Consider the following 23079-nt stretch of genomic DNA (forward strand, 5'->3'; position numbering starts at 1 on the left):
TGCTTCGCAGTGCCAGGCTGGATGCTTGTATCCCTTCTCTGGATATGTCCTAGTGAATGTGAGTATGATCTATGACTCGTATCCGTGTTCCCCCGACTATAGACGCGGCCATCTTCGGCGACTCTGTCTCATTGTCTGCCATCCGCCCAACAAGCCTAGTTATACGTGAAGGCGGAGTATCTCTATTCCGCTCGGCATCGACGTTGATGGTCGTGCCATACGTCTCCAGTATTCCTTCCCGCTCAATCCCCGTGCGCGTTCGCGCCGCCGGTCCGTCATGCGCCCGCGTAGTGCTCGTCAGTTGTCTCTGCAAGGTTTAGCATCGGAGGATACCGCCCAAGTGAGTACAACGATTCCTAGGCGCCTCGGAGGATTATGGAGAATAAACCATTCCATCGCTATTGCACGTTCCGTGGCGAATCCGTCCTTCCGTATCTCTTGCACTCGTAGCGGTGCGGGAGTTGCAGGAGGACTGTCTTGCTATGAAGCATTCTGAATACGAGGGAAACGTCCGCGCTATTTCCGCGTACCTCGATGCCGTCCGACGTTCACAGGTACGCCAAGGTGTTTGTTGACCTATCCACCAGCAGGCATCCGACTACCATATCTCCATGCGCGCGGCGCGGGCTCGCCCATCATCGCCGAAGCGAGAGATACGAGCTTGTGTGATATGAGGTGACATGGGTGGGTTCGCCGTGAGGATGGCATCACGATGACTGCATTCGGCGCGCCGCCGCTCTTGGTATCCACCCGCGCCCCCCTCGTCGGTACGGGCGCTGCGCCCAAGCATTCCGTCGTTCACGAGAAGTGCTCGGGCGATGCAGCCAAGAGCGGGTATTTCGCTTCTTCGCGCGGCCTTGGCGTCGTAGAAGGCTTGTCACCTTCGGAACCCGCCTCTGTCGTCGACGCAGTAATGCTTCGTATACGTTTGGCGTCGATATTGCTTTCCCTCCAGTTCGTGCCATCCAGGGCCAAGTGCACGTTCATGCCAGGCCCTGGACCGGCTAAGAGCCGACTGGTCGCTGTATTTAGATACGTGGGGTGAATCTAGATCAGAGATGGGTTATCGAGTATTGATGCTTCTGCGCTTCTCCCCGGACCCGCTGTGTAAGTACCGCTATAGTCAGAACAAAATGACGAGCTCCCACTGCAGGCGGAAACAACGTGCAGTTAGAGCGGTAGGTGGAATAAAGTCGAACGCTATATCCGCAAGCGTATATAAGAGTACAGAAAGGAGCTGTGAAACCGTTTGCTGCTGTCGGAATGACTGCCCAAGTGCTGTCACGTTGGCCGCCATCATGTCCCTACGAGACGACGCAATCGAGGCTGCCGGAGATAAACATCGCCAAATATAGCTGTGGCTTGGAGCCATCCAAGTGCGTGATTGTCGACTCGTAATTCCAGAGCCCGCGCTATAAAGCCCTCCGCCGACGTCGCTTCTTCCTTCCAGACTCTTTTGGCCCCTCCTCCCGCTGCTGCAGCACAACTCGCTCGAACCGCCTCCCGCCTTCAGTCCGGGCGCAAGAGAGAGGGATAACTCGCGAACAAACGTCCCGGTGACGCCGTTTGAGCAGAAAGGAGGCTTGGGGATGCATTATCATGCTCATGAAGGCTGCGCGGACACAGCTACCATAATGAACAAGTCTATCGCAGCCGCCGCGGAGGAGGCTGCTCGCAAGCCTGTTATTGAGTGGGACTGGGACGTGGAGCACGAAGACAGAAAGAGGGAGAAGAAGGCGGACGCGGCGATTCACGGCGCAGCGCCGTTTGAGGTCGATAGGAGGGTGTTGAAGGATGTCGTGCAAGAGAAGATGGGTACTGAAGTGGGCAGAATCGTTTTCCTGAGTGCAGGTGCGTCCCTCGCCACTATCCTTGCTCCATCCGACTAACGACTGTATTGCCGTCTCAAGGAACGTTTCATAAGGTCCGTATACATTACATTGAGTCACGATTTGCGCTTCTGACTTCTTCATTCAGGCGTACTCAATTCTACTGGTTGATGGCCGTGAGCTCGTTGCGCGAGTGGCCCGTCGGTTCATGCCGCGCCTCAAGACCGAGTCCGAGGTCGCCACCATGCACTACCTCCGCACACACACTTCGATACCCGTCCCCGACGTCTACCACCACGACGCCAACCCGTACAATCGATTGGGGGGCGAGTACATCTTGATGTCCAAGGCACGTTCGTCCATTCCCTGGACCGCAGCGATCACGTGACTGACTGTATCCACTTGCATCTGGTGTTCTCCATACAATAACTATGGTTCGATGCACAGGCTCCTGGAATACCCTTGTCTCGCGTCTATCATTCTATGTCTCACGAGGAACTCCGGAAGCTCTTGGATAACCTCGCGCACCTCCTCATTCCGCTCTTCGGGCACCGTTTCTCTCATCTGGGCTCGCTCTATTCTGGGCCGCCGCCACAGTCGTCAGACCTCTCCTCAAGCGCGCGCACGCCTACCGCCCCCGCCTTCCAGCTGTCCCGGAGCATGACGATGACACCGGCGAACGCCTCGTCGCAATCGACACCGAAACCGCCCAGCGCCGAGCCCGCAGCGAAGCCAGACGTGCACGTCGGGCCGATCGTCTCCTGGCCGTTCTTCGGCTCGGGGCGCGGCGACCTCGCGCACCCCGACGAGATCGACCGCGGGCCGTGGGCGCGCACGCACGCGTACCTGCTCTCGTGCGCGCAGCGCGAGATCGCGGGCGTCATCCGCGAGAACGAGGGCAAGGCGGCGCCGCACCGCCTCCACCTCGACCCGGATGAGATCGTGTCGTCGCGGCACCACCGCATCCGCGCGGTGCCCGGCGACGCGAGCGACGAGAGCACCGAGTGGGACTGGGAAGAGAGCGAGGGCGAGTGGGAGGGCCCCGGCGACGCGATGTACAGGGATTATAGGAGGATGCAGCGGAGCACGTTCTTGGTTGCCCATCTGGTCGAGAGGGAGAAGAGGGTGAGGGAGGAGATGGGAAGGTGGGTGAAGATGATGGAGAAGTTGGGGATTGGAGGGAGTGATGTCCCGGGTGGGGGCGCGCCTGATGGGAAAGATGGTGAGGTGCTAGAGGAGTTTGCTCTGGACTGCCATGATATGAGCTTGGAAAATGTGTTTGTTGACGAGAATGACCCCTCCAGGATTGTGAGTGCGGTTCCTTGACTATGCTAGGTTCTGCTGGGTTGACACGTTATCCCAGACTTGTGTCATAGACTGGGAGTCAACGACCACGCGCCCGTTATGGGCGTCAGCCCACGTCCCAGCGTTTCTTCAGTCAAGTCCCTTCACCGCTCGACTATTCCGCGCAACGGTCGAAGACTTTGCGGTGGACGCAGCAGCCAAGTCAAGCAAGATAACCGTGCCCCTAGTCACACCGGCCGGCACCATCCAGCGGGAGATGGACCTTGCTAGCCTAGCGAACGAGTGGCTTCACCACGAAGCATCTGGCGCTCGACTGAGGATGGCTCACCGATGTGTTGAATGGGACGGTTGGGAAGAAGGTTTGGTGCAGAGTATCCTCGGCCCCGAGGACGAGGAGGACGAGTGGTTCAAGAATTGGCAGGACGCGACCGAAGACCAGACTACTAACTCGGGTGCAAACGTTACGGTTGTTGACGAGGAGATCTCCCCGTCCTCCCCGACGGCCGCCTCGGGTTCCGGCTCGGGCTCCTCGAGCGAGGACACTAAAGTCGGCGACAAGCCTCTCGACAAGCTTAGCGAGAACTTCAAGCGCGTTAACGGGGTTGCCGTCCGCGTCCCGCTGGCAGCGAAGGTTGTCGCTGAAGAGAAGGAGAGAGAGAAGCTCCTGGTCCCGAACGGCGATATATGTGGCGGGCGGGGTGGGGAACTTGGGAGGCGACTCGAAGCCTGGCTGAGTTCGACGAGCGAGGGCCGCAGGAGGCTCAGCGACGCTGACGAACGCGAGCCCACCCAGTGAGCATGACATCTTTCCATGGTTATAGTAGGTCCCAGTCGATAGATAATTCTTGGTTCATGCGTACCTTTCTCAATGCAGCCTCGTCTCTGTTCACGCCCGTCACGACCGTTGTAACAGTATGTTGTATCTGTAATAATCAGTCTACTTGATACAGTAGCGGTAGTAGTCATGCAGTTCATGTGTACAATTACATGTCAATAATTTATCTGTCCAAAATCAGACACACTCAGTCCTGGTCGCTCTCGGCATCTACGGGGGCTTCCGCTCGCGGTGCACCAGCGAATTTCTTCGGCTCGAGCTTGTGGCGTTGCTTGGTCTTCACCAATTTCTTCTTCATCCGGGCCTTGCACTTTTCGCACAACGTACCGTGAGAGTCGGCGGGGAGCATCCGATGGCAAGACTTGTTCGAACATTGTCGCTGTGACTGCAAAATGCCGTTAACAAGGCATCGGGTAGAAAGTTATCTGGCATACCGAAGTAGAGACTTGAGCAACAGAAGGAGCAACCTCTCCTCCCCGATTGCTGGCATCATGCGTTGAATGTCCGGCCTGTGACGTATCGACTCTAAAGACGCTGCTGCCCGCGGCAAGACCAGCCCTCTCGGCATCCGGCACACTCTCAGCTGCGCCTGGCTGCTCCCTGCTATTCCAGACGTTCATGAGCGACGTCTGCCCAGGTGTGGAAACTTCGGCAGTGACAGCAGGATCAGACGTGCTCGACTGAGCACCAGGGTCTGCGTCCGCTCCATCCTTCTTGCTCTTGCGAGTCTGACTTGCGAACTTGATGACACTCTGTGACTGTTAACAAATAGGTCAGCACCCGTACGTCAACCACGATCCATACAAAAAGAAAACACACCTCAGCCTGCCCGGGCACCGGCTTGACAGAGAAAGACCCGAAATAACTGGGGCCCGCAGGATTCCCCCCCGCATTACTCGCCATCGACCCATACGGCTGCGTCCCACTCGCGTACGCAGGCTGCTGGGTTTGAGTTGGCGGTGGCGGGGGTGGAGGATACGGGCGGTACATGGGCTGGTACGGGGGATAGCCCGGGTACGGGGCCTGCTGTGGAGGTGGAGGCGGGGGATACCCATAGGGATACGAGTATGGCGGCGGGTAAGGAGGGTACGACGGTTGTCCAGGCGGGGATCCCTGCGGGGGACTCCCGGCAGGAGGGGGAGGATAGGCTACTTGCCCGTATGGCTGGGGCGCGCCATACGGCGCGTGACCGTAGGGCGGCATCATCCCATACGTGGGCATGTAATACGGCATCGGATACGGAGTGTAGGGGTATGCCGGAGCAGGGTGCGTAGTCTGCTGCTCGGTGGTGACGGGAGCAACTGAAGCAGACGTGGACGCACTAGCATTGTTCTGGCTCGTGCTCGCGCTGTCCTGGTCTTTATCCACAGGTGTCGGGTTTACCGCCTTGCGACGCTTCCGCTTCGGAACCTGCGACGGATCACCCGTCTGCACTTGCCAGCGCTTATCCCCCGACACGGACTGCGTAGGCTGCGGTGCAACTTCTCAGCCTCTAAGCAACCCAGCGCAAAATCTGCCCACGCACCTGGTCTATAACCGTCCCATCCGGCAGCAGCAAGTTCGTGAACACCGGGCCCGGCTCCTCCACCTTGTCCTCCTCGTCCCCCAAGCTCTTCCGCTTCCGCGCGCGCAGGGTCTTACCCTTGTTCAGCCGCGTCTGTCGATCCTTCTCGCGGCACTGCTCGCACATCTTCCAGGGCACCGTCGGGCCCAGCAGGTTGTGGCACAGCTTCACTGAGCAGACGTTATTCGTGCGTTGCATGCCCCGCGTCGACCTCGGGGCGGCGGCCTGTGGAAATCATACGTAAGATGGACACGGTGAGGCAGGCAGGACACTCACGGGCTGGGGCGAGTCGGTGGGAGCCTGGACGGGTTTCTCAGGCGCTTCTCCTGTTCCCGGCTGCACACGTCCCTGCCCCTCCTCGCTCACTTCCCTCTCCTGCTCACCCTCACCATCCTCCTCCCCTTCCCCGTCCTCCTCCCCTTTCGTCATCTCCCTCTCAACCGAGACCGCCCCGCTCCCACTCCACTCGCCCTGGCCCTTCACCTCCTTCTCCCTTACCCGCTTCAGCTTGCTGTGGTATCGGTTCTGCAGCCGGTGCTGCTCGCACCGGCGGTACTTGTAGTCGCCCGGCAGGATCGCGTGGCAGTGCGACACCGTGCACATCTTCACCGGCGGGTTGCTCGGGTCGGCGTTGAGGGCGGGTAGCGGGGAGGCGGGCGCAAAGGGCGAGACGGACGAATGCGGGGAGGGCGCCCCGGGGTTGCCTGTTTGCAGCCGGTTGAGCACTTTCATTTCCCAGTCTTGTCTGCGGGACGACGGGAGCTCGGAGATGGGCTGGAATAACACAGCGTCGGTGGTCTCTTCCCTCGACGAAACCGAGGACACTCACCGGCAAGCCCGCCGCCTTGCGCTTCTCGTCCTCCTCCGCGCGCAGCTTGTCCAGCTCCGGCTTCATTTCCACGCGCTCGCGCTTCCACTTTGCGCGCTTCGTCGTCCCGTACCCGCGGTACTTGCCGCGGCACGGCTCGCACATCTTGAAAAAATACGACGGTGGGAGCACCGCTTTGCAGCCCTTGACCGAGCAGTAGCGCAGCGGGCCCGTCAGCGGCTGCAGGGGCCCTGGGGGCGCCGCCATTTGCGGGCTCGCGCTCGCGGGCTTCGGGTCGGGCGACTCGGATTGGGACGGGGTTTGGGTTGGTGCGTGGTTGAGGAGCGGGAGGCTGAGCGCGCCCGCGAGCTCCGAGGAGCTCGACGCAGGGGGCCCGAGGTGTAGGCGCGGGTCGATGCTGTTTGGGGCCCATTGCGAGGGGGGTGGAAAGCTGTACTGATGTTGCTGGTTCTGGTGCTGCTGTTGGACTTGTTCGTTGGCGACGCTCTACATGCTTAGATTAGGATACTTCGCTAGTGGCACATACAAACCTTACTTCGCTCTGCCTGCCGCTGTTCTCGACCTGTCCGTAGAATAAGGTTAGTTATGTAGCGCGCAGAGACAAGGAGGATATTGGGAAGCAATAACGCCAGGACAGTACTGGGACGAGTGGACTTGACTTCGTCTCCTGCGGCAACGTCACATTCACTAGGATGGATTCAGATGTGCAGCCCTCCAGCTGTGTGCTAGAGATTCCTTGGAAATCACCGCCAGTCGGACTTCCATTGAATCCCCCTGGAATCGCACCTAGCTGTAGACAGACTCCCAGACAATGGATTCCATGCAGCAGGCAACCTGTCCATCCGGCCGATGTCCGAATTCCAGCGCCGAATCAGAGGACGGACTGTTGGAACACAATGGGAGTCACAATGGCCCTCTGGCTGCACGTTGGCGCACCGTACATGTCCTAGATTCCCAGCACATGCTAGGGTAGCTGTAGTTGGGACCTGGCCATGCGCGGACCCAGCACACCCTGTCTTTGTCGTCGAACATCCAACGGATGGTCGATGGGAACTCATCAAATGTATGAAGGCTTCCTTGTATCGCGCAGCACAATGCCGCCCAACATGGAAATGTGCCCGCGGTCGAGGCAGCGGCGGCGAATATACGGTGGAATCTCTCTTAACCGCGGAAGCCCAAAAGTATGGGTTGTGAGAGAGGATATTCAGTATCAAATGGCTCACACTCGCACTATCCCAGCACTGTTCCTTCCCGATGTCTCGGAGATACGGTCACTCTCCCATAACCCATGCCCTTCCTCAGATGTAAAAAAGGGTTATTGGAGAGTATGGATTATGCGAGAGGATGTTCAGAATCAATCACGATCCCGTGGACCCGCATATATGGGTCAAATGATAGTAGACTGGAAGCGCAACTCACTTGCGTCTGAGACTCGGGTCCCTCCATGACCCACCCGACTGGCTGGCCGTTGTTGCCCGTGAGCGCAGCCTTCTCCTGCTTGCGCTTTGCGCGCTTCGTCGTCGCGTACAGACGGTGGCGGCTGCGGCAGCTCTCGCACATCTTCGGCTTGTAGTCGGGCTGCAGCGGCGTGTTGCACCCTCTCACCGAGCATCGGCGCACATCGTCCGGGGTGTCGTCGCCCGCATCGATCCCGGTATTGACCCCCGAGTCGAGGACAGAGCTGACCCCCGCATCGTGCTGTTCTCGCGGCGGTGAAGAGATGGGCGGGAGCTGGTCTATGGGCGGCAGCGCGTGCTGGATGTCGAGAGACGACGGCTGGGACGAGACGCGTGGCAGGGGGAAAGACGCGGCGGGGGCATATTGCTGGGGAGGAGGCTGGTACTGGTAGGGGGTGATGTAGTAGGAGCTCGTTCCAGTCATTACGGGACTGATCGGTAGGGGATACCAGGCATGTACTCGGCTCTAGTCCGTCCTCCTTGGGCTGGGAGAGGATGAGCTGGGAAAACCAAAGTCGGCTCATTCAGAGCCGTCGGAGATTGAAAAGGTCGGCCATACCCGGTGTTGCCAGTTGTTTGGGGCGGATGTGTAGGTCCAAATGAGTCCAGTCTGTGGAAGACCAACGAAAGGGGCGATAAAACACAAAGCGACAACAAATCGCGGGTTACTTGAAGAATGCTGCAGATGCTTGGCAGCAAAGGACTTGCTCAGGGATGATTTTTTCCAATAGTAGGCCAGTCGCAAGTGTCTTCAAGGCTACTCTTTTCATAAACAGACGGAAGGTCGAGAGGACTAAAGAGATACGACAAAAGAAGGCTTGATGGAGCTGATAGTTGCCTTTTCTTTCCATAGTTGACTGGGAGTCCCAACTTGAATAATGTGAAAAGCAGTGAGCCAGAGGACCTCGTCACTTTGCTATTACCCCGTTAGGCAACTGCTTTACCATAATAGGTATACTGGACACTGTCTCCATCGCCAACAGTTCCCCAGACTTTCATGTGCACATTTCCCCGCCGTGGCGACTTGTCACTTGAATCATTTCTGCTTTTAGGACCTGGTATACTCCGATTCATGCCTTCACACGGGTTCTGGTTGCTTTGCCAGACTGGTGACGTTATTGGTGATTTGTTATCATCTGAGGATTACACCAGATATCAGGCACCAACTTGGGGTTGGGAAAGAACGCCTGAGACGGAAGCAAAAATCCATTCCTACCGCCTATAGCAGACACGGTTACGCGGGTACACCTGCGTACTTAGCGAGTCGAGACTCAGACTGGGTGATTCATATTACAAATTTCCACCTCTGTGTAGACATTGATGGGCGGAAATCCGGAGGATAAATGGCGTCTTGCTGCTCAGCCTGAATGATTGGAGAGGTCTTTCTCCATAGCATTTACCCCGATCGGACAATCTCCCGGCAACTCAAGCGTCCTCTCACCGAAGGCCTATCAGGCGCCGCGGTATGCAATCATGATTAACTTTCGTACTGATTTGTGCAGTCTGATCAACAGGTCCCTGTCATGCGAACGTACCGAATGATGTCCATCATGCCAGATCTATACACGGGCACATTCAAGAACACTTAGACCGGCACTCGGCTTGAAGCTTGCTCGCCCGCTGCCACCATGAACAGACTCTCTGTTCCCTCTGTCAATGCCTTCCACTTGTCCACACCTGTCCTGGGGCTTTCGGTTCTGCTCATCTATGTATTGTAAGTCAAAAACAGCTTTGTAGCTTTGCTTAACAGTACTGTTGTATCGAATCCCTTCCAGGTACAGTTATGTGAAGTCGATATACTTCTCCCCACTCTCCTCGTATCCCGGCCCCAGAATCGCGGCAGCTACCATATGGTGGCAGGTCCTGCAGAAGAAACGAGGGACGATGTCTAAGACGCTGCGCGAGCTGCACAGGAAGACTGGGGCACCGATACTTAGGATAGGGCCGAACCAACTGAGTTTCTGGGAGTAAGCATCCTTCACACCCTACTTCTGGCACTCGCTCCTCAACCTGATTACTGGCTCTGTAGCCCCGATGCATACAAGGTGCCCAGCGTCGTGATCCTGCACATCCCAGATACATAACTCCCCTCTAGGATATCTACATCAACCAGAAGTTCCTCAAAGAGCCTGACTTCTACAGCGCATTCGAGGTACGCATGCGCCCTAACCCCTTCACGCATCCCATCCCTTTCAATTTCTTCGTACCCAGCTCCCCATGAACGTCAAAAACTCCTTCACCCACACCAACCCCGCCCTCTACGCCCCCCTGCGGAAACAAGCCTTCTCCCTCTTCTCGCGGCAGACTATCACCGCGCTCGAGCCGCTCTTCCACGAGAAGCTCGGTGCCTTTATCTCCCATCTGGACGCCCTGCCCAGAGGCAAAAGCGTCACCCTGTTCGACTCGTTCCGGTGTTTGACATTTGACACCGCGGGCCAGTTCAGCTTTGGCGCGAGCCCGGGGTGTCTGGACGCGGAGGAGTTCAAGGCGGTGCCGACTCGTGTGTACGATGAATACGCGAGCGGGCTGTGTTTCGTGAGTCCGCTTGCTTACTTAGAAGTGTGTAAGAAGACGCGAGTTGACGATAACCGAAGAGGTTGTATTTCCCAATGTTTATACGCTTCTTGGAGTACCTCCCCCGTTGGATGAAGCCATACTGGCAGCGTGGATACTCGTACGTCCCCTTTGTCCCCTTTGTCTCCTTTCATTCCTCATGCTCCTTCGATCTTTCCCTTCTCGAATCAGGGACCTCAAGCAGGTAAGCACACCATCCATCAATCCCTCTTAACCTTCACATTCCCGACCTACCCTTCGGGCAGTCCGCAATCAACGCACTAGAGAGCTACCGCACCAGCACACGCGATGTCAGCCCCCTCCCCTCCCTCCATCATCGCTTACTAAATTCACACCGGCACACAGCATAAATACCCCGTCCTCTTTGCCTACCACTTCGACACGAACTCCCCACTCTCGGACGACGAGCTCTGCGGGGAGGCTGCGACGTACATCGGCGCGGGCGGGGACACTGCCGGTACGTCGCCTTCCTACTCCCCTCCTGGCGCGGCACTAAACACGCGCACAGGCATCACCCTCTCCGTCGGCTCCTCGTACCTCGCACGTAGCCCCGCAATCCAGGAAAAGCTCTTCCACGAGCTGCAGCAGGCGTACCCGACCAAAAGCGAAATCCTAACCGCGCACTGGAGCGACCTCGAGAAGCTGCCGTACCTCTCCGTAAGTCTCCGTATAGCGGTCTGATACCTGACTCACGTATGCGCGGCTTATAAGGCGTGCGTGTACGAATGCCTGCGGATATCCCTCCCCGTTGCAGGCGATCTGCCGAGGGTAGTCGGGCAAGGGGGATGGGAATTCAAGGGGGCACAGATCCCCGCTGGCGTACGTCCATTTCCCCCCTTCAAGTGACTTATTGGAGTCCTCATCCGCCATGATGCAGACTGTCGTCGGCTCAAGCGCGACCGCGGTCCACATGAACCCGTCCCTCTTCCCCGAGCCCGAGACCTTCCGCCCCGAGCGATGGCTCGACGACTCGGAAGACGGCGGGATCTCGAAGACGCTCGAGAGCTGGCTGGTCAGCTTCAGCAAGGGCCCTCGGTCGTGTATCGGCCAGACGATGGGTGCGTCGCATTTTCGCTTGACTTTCGCCTGGTTGCAGATGCGCTGACGGGATGACGAACTTAAGCGACGGCGGAGATATACATCTACCTTGCGGCTTTCTTCCGCCTCTACGAGGTCCGGCCTGCGCATAAGGACCAGCCTGTCACGTTGTATGATTTGTGAGTGTTGTTTTCCATCCGTTCATTGTGATCAATGCGAGCAGTGGGTTCTGATTAAGCGGGTGATTGGCAGCTTCACGACTATCCCGGAGGAAGGGTGCACCGAGGCGATGTTGACGCCGAGAGATAGTTGAGGGATGGGGCTTGCTTGAATGTTTTGCTGTCTTGTCTTTTGTAGCCTTCCTCGGTGGCTGGTGTTTGTACGAGTAAACGGATGTACGACGCTGGTTGATTGGATCCCAGCCATCTGCTCTTAAGTGTGTTGTGGCGAATAGCCACGAGCCGGAGTGGAATGCAGAGTGTTTCCTTCGCCCAGGAGCCTCAACAAGACGAACACCCAGGCTCTCCATGATCATGAACTCATTACAATACCCAATGTGACAGCATAGCGGTACATAAGCCAATTAAATAAGATATATCTTACTCCGCCTAGTCCATACAAATACAACTGCGCCTCACCCTAACTCACATCCTCCTCCTGCGTTCGCGTCACCTGGATCTTCACCGACCGCACGTCCCCCTCACCAAACGTCGTTAGCGGGAAGCTCAACTCCTCCCTCCTCCTCCCTGCGGGCCCCCTTCCCCTCCCCCACCACGTCCTCGTCCGCGCAAACGACAGATGTGTCTCTTCAAACTGCGTCGTCGCCACTTGGTCTTCGGTCCGCTGACGGATAATCCCGAGTTTGAGCTGCCGGTAGACGCGGCACGCCATCGCGTTCTGCAGCGCGAGGTTCGGCACAGTGAAAAGCGCGTGGAAGGTGGCCGGTATGGGCGCAAGCAGGCCGATGATGGTGACGATGTTGAAGCCGACCGTCACGCTGAGGGACGTTCAATACGAGATAGAGCTGGAAGGGAGGTGCGCATGCTTACAGGTAGTACATCTGCCCGCCCTGGAGGACGGCCCTGGTGAGCTCAGAGAACCCCGCGCCGGACACGAACGAGCGCATCCTTCCCTTCCACGTCTGCTCCACCATCGACGAGCTTAGCAGCTTCCACGTAATCGCCGAGAAAATCAGGGTATCGTTGATCCAGTTGATAATCACCGTGGACGAGCTGTAGCTCGCCACGTCCACGTCCACGCACCGCCGCGTCTCGCCGATCTGCGCGACGGTAACGGAGAAGGGTACGGTGAAGGCGCCGGCGACGACCCCGAGCCACAAGAAGGAGAAGAATAAGACGACCGGGCGATGGAAGGCGAAGATGGCAGTGATACGGAAGTAGAAGAGGAGCGCGGCGGAGGGCGCGGCGACAACGTAGCACCAGCCGAGGGCTTCCTGCACGGCTTGGCATTGAGAGGAGGTGCCGACTGGGTAGACTGGAGTAGGATCAGCATCGCGGTGTTAGGCTGTACGTGCGGAAGGAAAGGCGGGAGTTACGTACCCAAGAGGACCATGGTGGTGGTTATAAATCCGCCCGCTGTCAATCTATGGCCGTGGTCAATACAGAGCGTGATACCTATGTATTGGGAAACCACTGACTTGGAGATCCAGTACACTAGGGTGGCAATGTTGACCTTGTACTGCATGAGCGCGACCTCTTCATGCAGTGACAACAGGAAATCATAGACAAAAGCCTGCGTACCAGGGAAACTTTGTTAGCATGGAGCCGTGCACCTGATGAATACATCGAAAGCCTCACAGTGACAGTGGCTACGTATACATAACGGGTGATCTGAAGCTGAGTATCTTGCTCTGCGGTCAGGCCCGGGACCGATACCTCAAACCTATTCGGCATGGGCCCAGCGATACGCGTCCGCTAGGACGGAGGGGAGTGCACTGGCAGCCTCTGGACGTGGGCGTAAAACTTCGCTCCGCGTTGTATGTTCCGAATATATCTTCCCTGCCCGTCACTGCAAGGTAAGGGAAGCATTGACGATTGGCCGAATCAGTTCTGTCAATGGAAACAATCCGAGTCGACCTATGATCATATCTATCAGCAATCCCGCAGTCTAGTGGAGCCAACAATTCTACGCCAGCTGGTCAACTTCTCACCGTTACGGGGGGCCAACGCATTGAGGACGTGATTGGCTCTGAGGAATGCGTCCTTAGAACTTTGCAGAGGTGCAGTGTTCATATATATCGTCCCTCGTACCAGTGACAGGTGACAATGTGCATCACATCATTTGGAAGCCTGGCGTAATATAGAGGTCTATACGGCGGTAAGCTAGAAAGAAACCGCCTAGGCTTCGTCCCGAACCAGAAGCCCAGCAACCTCATAAGTTATGGTAGCGTAAGCTCTACCTGTACCTGATACAAAAACGACGAGGTTTGTGGCACTGCGTACGATGTTCGAGACCAGATATATATGCTGTTTGAATAAAAGTTGGTAGCTGAGCCGTACCGCAGCGATTTCATTCGCGAGAGATTCGCGGAGGTATTACACGTATTCCCACGACGTATCGCATCTACCTGTGATTGGACTGGGGCCTTATCAACCGTCATAGGCTCGTATATACTTAGACTACATGCATACATGGCAGTGGTTCCTTGCTATTAGTCTTGGGCCTGGCTTCTTACGAGCGATACCACCTCAGTCTCCGAGGGAACAACTGCCTTCTGTGCTCTCAACTACCAGTACCGTATGTTCCGGCCGGGGAATCATACCACCGAGTCCTAGCACAGAAAGATTAGATATCGAGTGTATGCGGCCTATCAAGACACTTACACGTCCTATCTGGAGGTTCTTAATCTTAAGCCACAAAGCGCCGCGGGATATTTTATCGAAACACTCTTACAGACATGGTGGTTTTTGTAAAGGCTATGCCGCTTCCCCATCCCGAAGACTCTTCGTATCACAGAGCAACATTGAATCATTCAGGACGTGGGGCCCGTCAGCTTGTTGCATGAAGGGGTTGGACTTCATTCGGCCTGATCAGTATATATATCAGCCTTCTGGTGATACGGAACACCCATCTCCTGAGGTTCCGTGGAACGCTATCAGTAAGAAACAAGACAATGGATTCGGAACGGTCCGGCCCAATTGCATCACCCGCACAATAATCCCCGCTACATAACAGAAAGAATTACAGACTGGGTGCCCGACTATAATTCAGTACAATCGTTGAATGGACCTGCTACTAGATGTTATGTCCATGTAAGACTAGGGAGACTTCAGACCCCGTGCTCACATCAATCCACTACAACCTCCCGCCTCGTTCGAAATGTAGTTTCACGATCCACGTATAAAAGTATCCGCCAAGCAAATGAACAGGCTCTCGGTGAGGTCCAGTCCGCCCACTGGGCACCCGGTGCACTACAGTTCAGTCAGCTTATATCGCAAGTTCAACCCGGAAACAATATAAAAATAGAGGAAGAGGCGACTGCTGCGAACGAATCTTGTCCACGATTTCCGCGCTGGCAGTTTTCCCATTCGCCGTGATGGAGATGCGCTCGAAGCAGTGGGGGCCGGCGTAGCCAGACCCGAATTCCTACAGGCGGTATTCAAGTTACGTCGTCGGAACATTGGGAGCTTCGGTTTTCGGTTATCATAAACTCACCGCTGCGTCCAAAGTTACGACATGCAATTGCATGCATCAATACCGTTGAAATGCGTAACAGACCTGATTAACTTACACAGCCAATAGACTGGTTTGTGACCTCGCAAGTCCCGCTGCATAACGTTTTCAGCTACCGTACGCGGACAACTTATAGTCCGATGTTGTAATAAGTCATGCAAGTGTTGCTGACCCGCTTCTCCAACTCCGTCCTATTGCGTCGGATGGCGTGAGCTCGATTCGCGGGCCTGGGAAGACCCTGCTATGACGGCGAGGAAGGGGGCGGCACTGGGGACATGTCTTGAAGCTTGTTCTTGGGACGAGTGTTGAGCATTAGAAAGGTTGCATAAATTGAAGGGATGAGTGATGATTTGTTTGAAGTTTCTCCGCAATTGATTCGTATACGCCAGAGTCAGAGGCAGTAGGGCTTAGTTCTCGAAATTCTTCCCAGATGCGATTTCCGAACGTGCCCATAGAGTTGGCGCGCGGGTCTCTCGCAGTTCACCGTGCACGACAGCCACACTTGGCTTAACGAGGGTGCAGCGAATATAAGGCAAAGTGTGATCGCGGAGCTCAATTCCATTCGTAAGCGCGTAAGCATTGAGAGTCGTAGGAGCGATCCACTATACACCTGAGGTGAATGGGCCACGAAATGCGCGACAGAGAGGTTTTGGGTTCCGATGCAAATTGAGGTCTAGGGAAACGGGCGTGCCACGCTCGCTGATGTCGCATACATCCAAGAAACCGCTCCATAAATTCATCGCCACGGGTCCTTGAGGTAAGGCGGCAGGCTCGTGATTCAAGGAGACACCAGCTAGGCCCCTTAACGTTACGCTTTTTTACACAAACCACAGCCCTGGAAGTCGCCACCAGCATTGATGCCAGGATTGCCATCGTGAACACTGCTGATTTGCGCGGGCACCATTAGGCTGAGGCGGCCCGCCTGATGTTCATCAGAAAGACAACGGCGACGAGCATTGCCTTCTCTGAACCGACCCACCGCCCTCAAACTAATCGCCCGTATTGAATTGATATCAGGAACCCGGTCAACAGGTAGGGCCGAAAGCTACTGCGTTGAGCGCAGCTGGATGACGGGATGCACCCCGCGTTGGGCGCTAGTGAAACCCGACCGAGCTAAGTAGCACTAGCGACAGCTCGATCGAGAGGTCCAGTATGCGATGTCCCAGAGACCTAATACATAGCAGTGTCCGCTCCATGGGGTTGCAATCCCTGACCAGTGCCAGCCTACGCTAGCGCTACGCCATCACTGCATGCCACATCAAATTGTCAGTAAGAAAGAGAAGGGAGAAAAATGGTGGCGCATAGTTCGCATCCTCGAGCCTTTGCAAGATGATGATCACCGGGCGCCTTCCCTTAGTCCGACAGTTTGTTTGGTTTGACGTCCGGGCAACCGAATACACATCCTGGACGGCACGTCGGGGACCCCGCTCGGTGATGCATTGGTACAATCATACTTTCAGACTCTGAGCGTACATTGTGCGGCCTAAGGCCAAATGGAGAATGAAACAAGCCAGTTCGAGGGTATTCTAAGCGGTCGTCCTGCCAAAGCCGTTCGCCGGGGGAATGAGATAGTGGTGCCCCCCTCCCCCCTCATGTTTTTGACATGTCTGAGAGTCAGCCATGCAATGCCATGGTGGAATGGAGGGGTAGAGATGGCAGACAGTATCATATTCTATGTTTGAACCCATGAGTTCTGGACGATATCCATCTGAGTCTTGGGATGGGCTAGTGCCAGCGAGCGCCTGCAGATGAATCGAATCCCTGCCAGTGTGAGTGCATTCCCGTCAGAGCATTGGCAAAGCGTCATGATATGATTCGGTGCGAAAGTGAAACAGTGGTCCCGAGCGAAAGGCGCAGAAACATGAGCAGGCTTGGGATTGAGGAGTTTTGCTAGTAGTAAATACGGGCCTTCCAGTCCTAAGGGAGAACTTGAAGGGGGGAAACACAGCCTTAGAATCAGAATCGCTGGTCAAATGACAAGTTGCGCGTGACGTCACGTATTCATAGCGTGGCTATGTACCCCCTCGCCGCACTGTGCGTTGCTGTATCTAAGGGAAGTACGCTGACTCCGTTAGGAACGAAAGGGTTAATCTATGACTTCTCATTTAACGCGGGAGCTATTTAGGAGTAGAACCATCATCCATTTGATGTTTCATTTACACACATGACAGATCGGTACAACGACAAGCAGACTACTATACATTATAACCAAGAAATGAGCTTCGCGGGATGTGTAGATCATCAACCACTACTATCCGGTAATTCAGGAACGCCGCGTCCAAAACGACCTGCGTTCGGCTTGACTCGAATTCGCCGGGCTACATCCCCTCCGCCATCTAGACGTAGTTCCACGAACCGTAAATGACACCAGTGCTGAGAGGCGCGAAGAAACTGAACAGGCCCTCGCTGAGGTCAAGCCCACCAACAGGGCACCCGGGACACTAACAGGGGTACGAGATTCATGAGGTGTCGAAAAGAGGAAAAGGGAGGAGACTGCGAACCTTGTCGACGATCTCGGCAGTGGCCGTCTTCCCATTGGCGGTGATGGAAATGTGCTGGAAGCAGTGCGGGCCGGGGTAGCCAGACCCAAAGTCCTGAGGACAGTCAGTGCGTTGTTCGGATATTGGAAGCGTCGCTGGGTAACTCACAGTTGCGTCCAACGCTACGACCTGGAATTCTATACATCAATTCCGTTCCAATGCGTAACAGACCAGATTGCTTACAAAATCGGTAGGCTGGTTGGTGATCCCGCAAGCCCCGCTTCAAAACATCTTCAAGTTCAGCCACCGCAGGTAGACCCGCGCAGAGAACTTACAGTCCAACGTTGTAATAAGTCATGCGAGCGTTGTTAACGCGCTTGTCCAGGTCGGTTCCGTTGCGTCGCACAGCGGTGAACTCGGTGGGTGAGCCCTGGGCCAAGCCGGCCATGACAGCGAGGAAGGAGACGACAGGCACGACAGAGATGAACATGTTGTTCTTGCTGCGAATACTGAGTATTGAGGAAGGAGAGTGTAATACGAGAGTGGATTGAGCGGATGGATGGTGAGAGTCGACAGAGCAGCTTTATATACGCCAGGATGATAGGCAGTAGGTTTACGGTCAAACGCGATTTCCAGGCGGAGACTAAGGCATGGCCGCCCGGTCTCTCAGAGTTCTACACCTCAGGAGAAGAATGGCCCGCACCTTGAGTGTGCAATGAGTCTAAACCGCAATTGTCAACGGTGAGCTAGAGCCATTATTAAGCAGCGGAGGTTGGAGGGGCGATTCATCCCACAGTATACCCGAGGGACGGATGGGTCCACGAAATACGCGACAGAGAGACCGTAATGGCAGCTCCAGTTCTGGAAGAGGCAAAGCCGCGAGCTGGTATCCAAGCAAACAGTAAGAGGGTTTGATGTTAGACTCTAACACAAGCCACCCCCTGGAACTCATCGCCATAATTGATGTGAGGACCGTAACTGGAATCTGCTGAATTGCACGGAACGGCGTGACAGAGAGGCGGCATGCTGATATCCAACAGAAAGACAACGGCGCTTAGCGTTACGCTGTCTGATCCAAGCCACTAACCTGGAATTCATGACCAATGTGAAGTCAGGAACATCGTCGGTAGGCAGCACCGGAACGACTGAATTAAGGGCAGCGCTATGGCAGGGTCTGTGTTGGACGTACCAGGCGCTAGTGAAACCCGCTTGCACCCAGGACGCAGGAGTATCGAGAGGCAATAATCCAAGTTGCAATGTTCCAGAGATCGCAGCGGTATCCGCTCCACACGGACCGCTACGCCCCTGACCTCTGCGTGCCACATCACATCCTCGTGCAGGAGTCGTAATAAGCGGGGAAGACCGCAAGGTCGCGCACAGGATAGTGCCGTTCTATTCCTTTAACAAACGTTTGATGATGGGCCACCTACGTCGGTCGAGTTGGGCTTAGCCGTCCAAGCAACCGAACATGCATTTGTCGGCGGTACATCGAGCATCCCAGATGGTGATCCGTCAGTATAATCGGCACTTAGATTCGCAGAGTAGGTTGTGCGGCCCAGCCTGAGGACCAGATGGAGAAAGAAAAAACTCACTCTCGCAGTATCATGAAGCGGTTATTCTGACAGATCATAGATACCATCCCAATTGTTTGAGCTGGCGGCCTACACATTCTTCCTCTCGAGCAAAAACCTCCGAGAATCACCAGTGCAGACGGCTGATTGACAGAGGATAGATGAGGAATGACACGACAATTGGCCGATGACCTTCCTTGGCCGCCAGCACATCCTATTGCGATAACATTCGCCGTATGACCGATTAAATGGTAGGCAAAGTCAATACCCATGAATCGACCGCTACAAAAGGCATCGACCATTTGGCAATGTCTTCATCGCAGCACTATTTCTTGAGCACCAAGCCCGCCAGACCTGGTCGTTACATGGAAAGGTGCCTATACCGCAACGCAGACAGAGCGGATTGTGGAGGGCTAAGGTAATCCCTGGAAATTCATTCATTAGGCTGTGTCCGCCTCAGTAAGCACCTGAGAGACACTGCGAGGTTGACAATGACCTAGGACCAGGACTTTACATTACCGGGACAGCGTTGTCGTAAGGCAAAGTAGAGGAGAGTACTTAGAGTAGAGGTAACGCGTGACGTCACGCGTCCCATCCTTTGTCCCGTCGTGAGCTTGAGCTCCAGCCTTACAGGTATTCTACACCCTTCAGCTCTCGTCTCCTCACCGCTGGCTCGTCATTATTGACATTTAATTTCGCCTCAATAGCGAAGCCTTTGCTGGACGTTAACATTAACCGAACGTCGATCTCCCTAATCAAACCTCGGGCCCGAGCTGTTGGGATCTGAGCGTGCTTGCCAGTGTGCGGTCTACTTTATACATGGATTTCGGCGAGTACCTGGATGTTACAGCACGCATTGCAGCCTCCTGGCGATGTGACTCGGCTTGGGACCTCTTTTAGTTGGTTAGTCGAATCTTGGCCAAGTCTCATGCTGGGCCCAACTCTTCAACTTCGAAGTTGACAAGTGCAATGTTGGCCTCAGGAGCTTCTGGAGGTGCCTCTCGCATACAGATCGTCCGTGCTCTGAAGCATTCTGACAAATAAGATGGCCTATGCGTCGTACGTCTCCCAATGCCTGGGTCCTGCTGGCATGCGTCCCAGAAACAAAACTGCACTGTGATCCAAGAAACGGATCGGCGATTCTACGGAAGACCAAAGAAAACCCCTTCAAGTTAGGTTATAACATGGAGAACATAGAGCGGTACGCCGTCAGCTTGATGAGGGCGAATATAGTGATGTCCAGACCCTACGATCCAAGCTCATGCGTTGCTGGTACCCAAGGCTTTAGACTGCCTTGGTCAATTGAAGCTACCATGTATTTCCATGTGCATCCCCGTTTATAGCGCTCAAGGTTTACGAGTTCCATCCCTGCGGCCCGGGCTACATCCAACAGCGGGATGTAGTGGAATCCATTGTTCTCGAACAAACTGTATGCTCTGCCCGCAGGCGTTAATCTAATGAACGTCCTGTTCTTACCAGAGGCGACTCAAGCCCCCGGCCCGCTGATAGTGGGAGAATACAAGCTAGTATCCAATACGATTGCAAGAGCTACAGTATTCACAAACACGTAAGCAACCAATGGAGTGTCTACGGAAACAAGAAGAAGAGCACAAGCAATGCAGTACACGCTATACACAAGAAATAAAACATCAGTAAGCTACTTGTTCCCGTCCCAAAAGCAATACATTCCACCCGCGAGGCATCATTACAAGCCAGTCCGAATTCTTCCCATTCTCTTCTCACGTTCACATGTAGTACGGCGGGCTCGGCGGGTCAGAACATCTACAGCCCAAGACCCGTCAGTAATCAAGATACTCTCCCTGAACTCCACTGGCCCTGTCGTACGGCGGCTCCGCCCAGATCACCCTGTCGACGCGCCTCTTCAGCCAGCTCACGATATCCTGCCCAAGAGGAACGCATTCAAGGATCTCCAACTTCTTCAGCCTCGCGGGGCTCACACCCGCATGCACGGGGCCGACCCCGCCGCCCTCGGGATTCCGCGCGTCTATCAGCTGTACGAGCTTCCCGAGGCCGTCCTGGTGTCCGTGACAGCTCTTCAACCCGAGCGTGGTGAGGCCGGGGCATATCCACTGGTTATTGTGGTCTTCGTCCGGACTCGCGAGTGTCATCAGGAACGTTTCGAACGCCGCGCCACCAACCTTCAGTGACTTCAGGAACGGCAGGTCCGCAAGGAAACCCCAGCTGACGATGGAGCCAGAGAAGTAGTACGACCCGCTGTTTGCGTACGCGAGCGCAAAGTGCGTGAGCGGCGGGTTGTTCGAACGCGCCAGCAGGTTGGTGATGGTATCCTCAATGGGGTCGCGCGCTTCGATATCGAGTGCGAGGCGTGTCAGGGACGGCGTAATCAGGTGGTCAGCGAGGATCGAGAAGTGATGATGCCCGCCGAGCGTCAGGTCCTTCAGATGGACAAGCGTGGCCATGTTCAGCGGCAAGACTGGCGGGAGTACCTGGTTGAAATGAAGCGCAAGTTTCTCGAGCGCCGGGTTCGCTGTGATTATGCCCAGTATCCGGTCGAGACTCAGCGGGTTGGGCAGAGCGCGGATGCTCAGCGAAGTGAGGTTGTGCCTGAGGATAGGGGATGACCAATGGAAAGGGATGTATTGCAAGGTCAACGCCTGCAGCCGTGTAAACCTCACGGGGGCGTTGATATCTGTCGCTATCCACGTCCAATCACCGAAGAACCCAGGGTTGGCACACGACACCTCGAATTCCTTCAACAACGGTGCATTCTCTGGATAATACAGAGTCAGTGATGAGGTATCGAACAACTGGACAAAGCGAGCTCACTATTGATGGACTTGAGCGCGCTGATGGAGGTAAAGTGCTTGTCGAATCGGAATAAGAACCTCTCCCAGCGGTGAATCTGCTCCACCAGGTAGAAAAAGGCGATATGACCCCAGTGGTCATCGTGGCGGCCGCGAGAGCGACCGCGGGCTGTGGAGGGCGTCGGCGGCGGGGACCCAGGATGTGTCGGATGAACGGGCCCTTGCGGTATCGGAATTACTTGGATGGGGCCCCCTCCTGCCGCACCGTGGACGTATGTTACGGCACCTGCTGGGTCCGCTTGCGGGGGGGCAAAGCTCGGAATGGGCGACGGGGAGCGGGAGCGATACGGTGCGAGAGGCGTGCGCTGTGCGCGAAGGTATATCTCGATGTCTAGAGGAATCGTCGGGCCCGCGCGTTCGAGCCACAGGCGGAGAACGTCGGGTGAGGTGGTTTCGTCCGTTACGAGGCGGATCTGGGGATGGTGCGTCAGTTCGCTCTGGTTAAAATTTTTTTGAGAAAAATCGGGCTGGGCCAGGTGAGGCTACGGAATGTGGCGGCCACATCAGCCACGCCCGGAGGTTACGGGCTACAAACAAGGACGTGCCATAGCGGGAGAGGGGGATCAACGACGACGACGGCGTCGTGCATGACCTTCGAGTCTGAGCGCTCGCGAGCCCTATCCCAAGTCAAGAAAACCGTCTACTCACCTTACGCCACATTCTGGGGGTTCCCAGTGCTACATCCCGCCACGCACGGCACACAGCTGCGTGGACCCAGGCATGACCCGGGACCTCCTCGCATTGCACGAGGAATATTTCCCGGAGCAACTCCCTGGGCAGTCTCCAAACGGGGGCGAGCGTGGACTTGGCCTCCGCTATTTCGTGCTGGAGCTGGGATCGCTCCAGTTCGAGTTGGTCGATGCCAGCCCTCAGCTCTGCCACAACTCGCTGGAGGTGATGCTGGGTGGACTCGAGCTGGGCCTCTATGTCGCCTAGGGTTTTCTCTTTCTCGTCGAGGCATCGACGGGCATCCTGGCGCGCCGACTCTGTTGGTGGCTCGGAGGGATTCTGCGGAGACATGGCTGTTGAGTGTGAGAGGGGAAATGGCCAAGCTGGGA

At 55.8% G+C, this 23079-nt stretch overlaps 6 protein-coding genes across 6 annotated transcripts; 2 read left to right on the forward strand and 4 right to left on the reverse strand.

Moving 5' to 3' along the window:
- Window positions 1–1524: 1524 nt before the first annotated feature.
- On the forward strand, window positions 1525–3930 carry GLOTRDRAFT_116957 (uncharacterized protein; the record flags this gene model as incomplete). The annotated part of the gene is made up of 5 exons (XM_007869681.1): window positions 1525–1851; window positions 1911–1924; window positions 1978–2178; window positions 2277–3137; window positions 3193–3930. Exons 1-5 carry the CDS (start codon window positions 1590–1592, stop codon window positions 3928–3930), a joined length of 2076 nt encoding a protein of 691 aa, XP_007867872.1. The 5' UTR covers window positions 1525–1589.
- Window positions 2705–8243, reverse strand: GLOTRDRAFT_139747 (uncharacterized protein; the record flags this gene model as incomplete). The annotated part of the gene is made up of 9 exons (XM_007869682.1): window positions 2705–3137; window positions 3193–4354; window positions 4404–4727; window positions 4789–5439; window positions 5495–5758; window positions 5810–6307; window positions 6363–6848; window positions 6898–6924; window positions 7782–8243. 8 exons carry the CDS (start codon window positions 8241–8243, stop codon window positions 4157–4159), a joined length of 2910 nt encoding a protein of 969 aa, XP_007867873.1. The 3' UTR covers window positions 2705–3137; window positions 3193–4156.
- Window positions 8244–10783: 2540 nt separating this feature from the next.
- GLOTRDRAFT_44978 (cytochrome P450) lies at window positions 10784–11498 on the forward strand (the record flags this gene model as incomplete). Its single annotated transcript, XM_007869527.1, has 4 exons — window positions 10784–10850; window positions 10902–11050; window positions 11105–11212; window positions 11271–11498. Coding segments are annotated over 4 exons (552 nt in total), but the record flags the coding sequence as incomplete, so codon positions are not given.
- A 779-nt stretch (window positions 11499–12277) lies between these two features.
- GLOTRDRAFT_24191 (uncharacterized protein) lies at window positions 12278–12932 on the reverse strand (the record flags this gene model as incomplete). The annotated part of the gene is made up of 2 exons (XM_007869500.1): window positions 12278–12428; window positions 12481–12932. Coding segments are annotated over 2 exons (603 nt in total), but the record flags the coding sequence as incomplete, so codon positions are not given.
- Window positions 12933–17460: 4528 nt separating this feature from the next.
- On the reverse strand, window positions 17461–18094 carry GLOTRDRAFT_130898 (uncharacterized protein; the record flags this gene model as incomplete). The annotated part of the gene is made up of 5 exons (XM_007869683.1): window positions 17461–17565; window positions 17626–17718; window positions 17773–17793; window positions 17848–17884; window positions 17940–18094. 5 exons carry the CDS (start codon window positions 18092–18094, stop codon window positions 17461–17463), a joined length of 411 nt encoding a protein of 136 aa, XP_007867874.1.
- A 2880-nt stretch (window positions 18095–20974) lies between these two features.
- On the reverse strand, window positions 20975–23041 carry GLOTRDRAFT_44756 (uncharacterized protein; the record flags this gene model as incomplete). The annotated part of the gene is made up of 3 exons (XM_007869515.1): window positions 20975–21927; window positions 21984–22434; window positions 22736–23041. 3 exons carry the CDS (start codon window positions 23039–23041, stop codon window positions 20975–20977), a joined length of 1710 nt encoding a protein of 569 aa, XP_007867706.1.
- Between the last annotated feature and the right edge of the window lie 38 nt (window positions 23042–23079).

The sequence above is a fragment of the Gloeophyllum trabeum genome, assembly GCF_000344685.1.
Source record: "Gloeophyllum trabeum ATCC 11539 unplaced genomic scaffold GLOTRscaffold_00010, whole genome shotgun sequence".
In the NCBI taxonomy this organism is placed as follows: Eukaryota; Fungi; Basidiomycota; class Agaricomycetes; order Gloeophyllales; family Gloeophyllaceae; genus Gloeophyllum; species Gloeophyllum trabeum.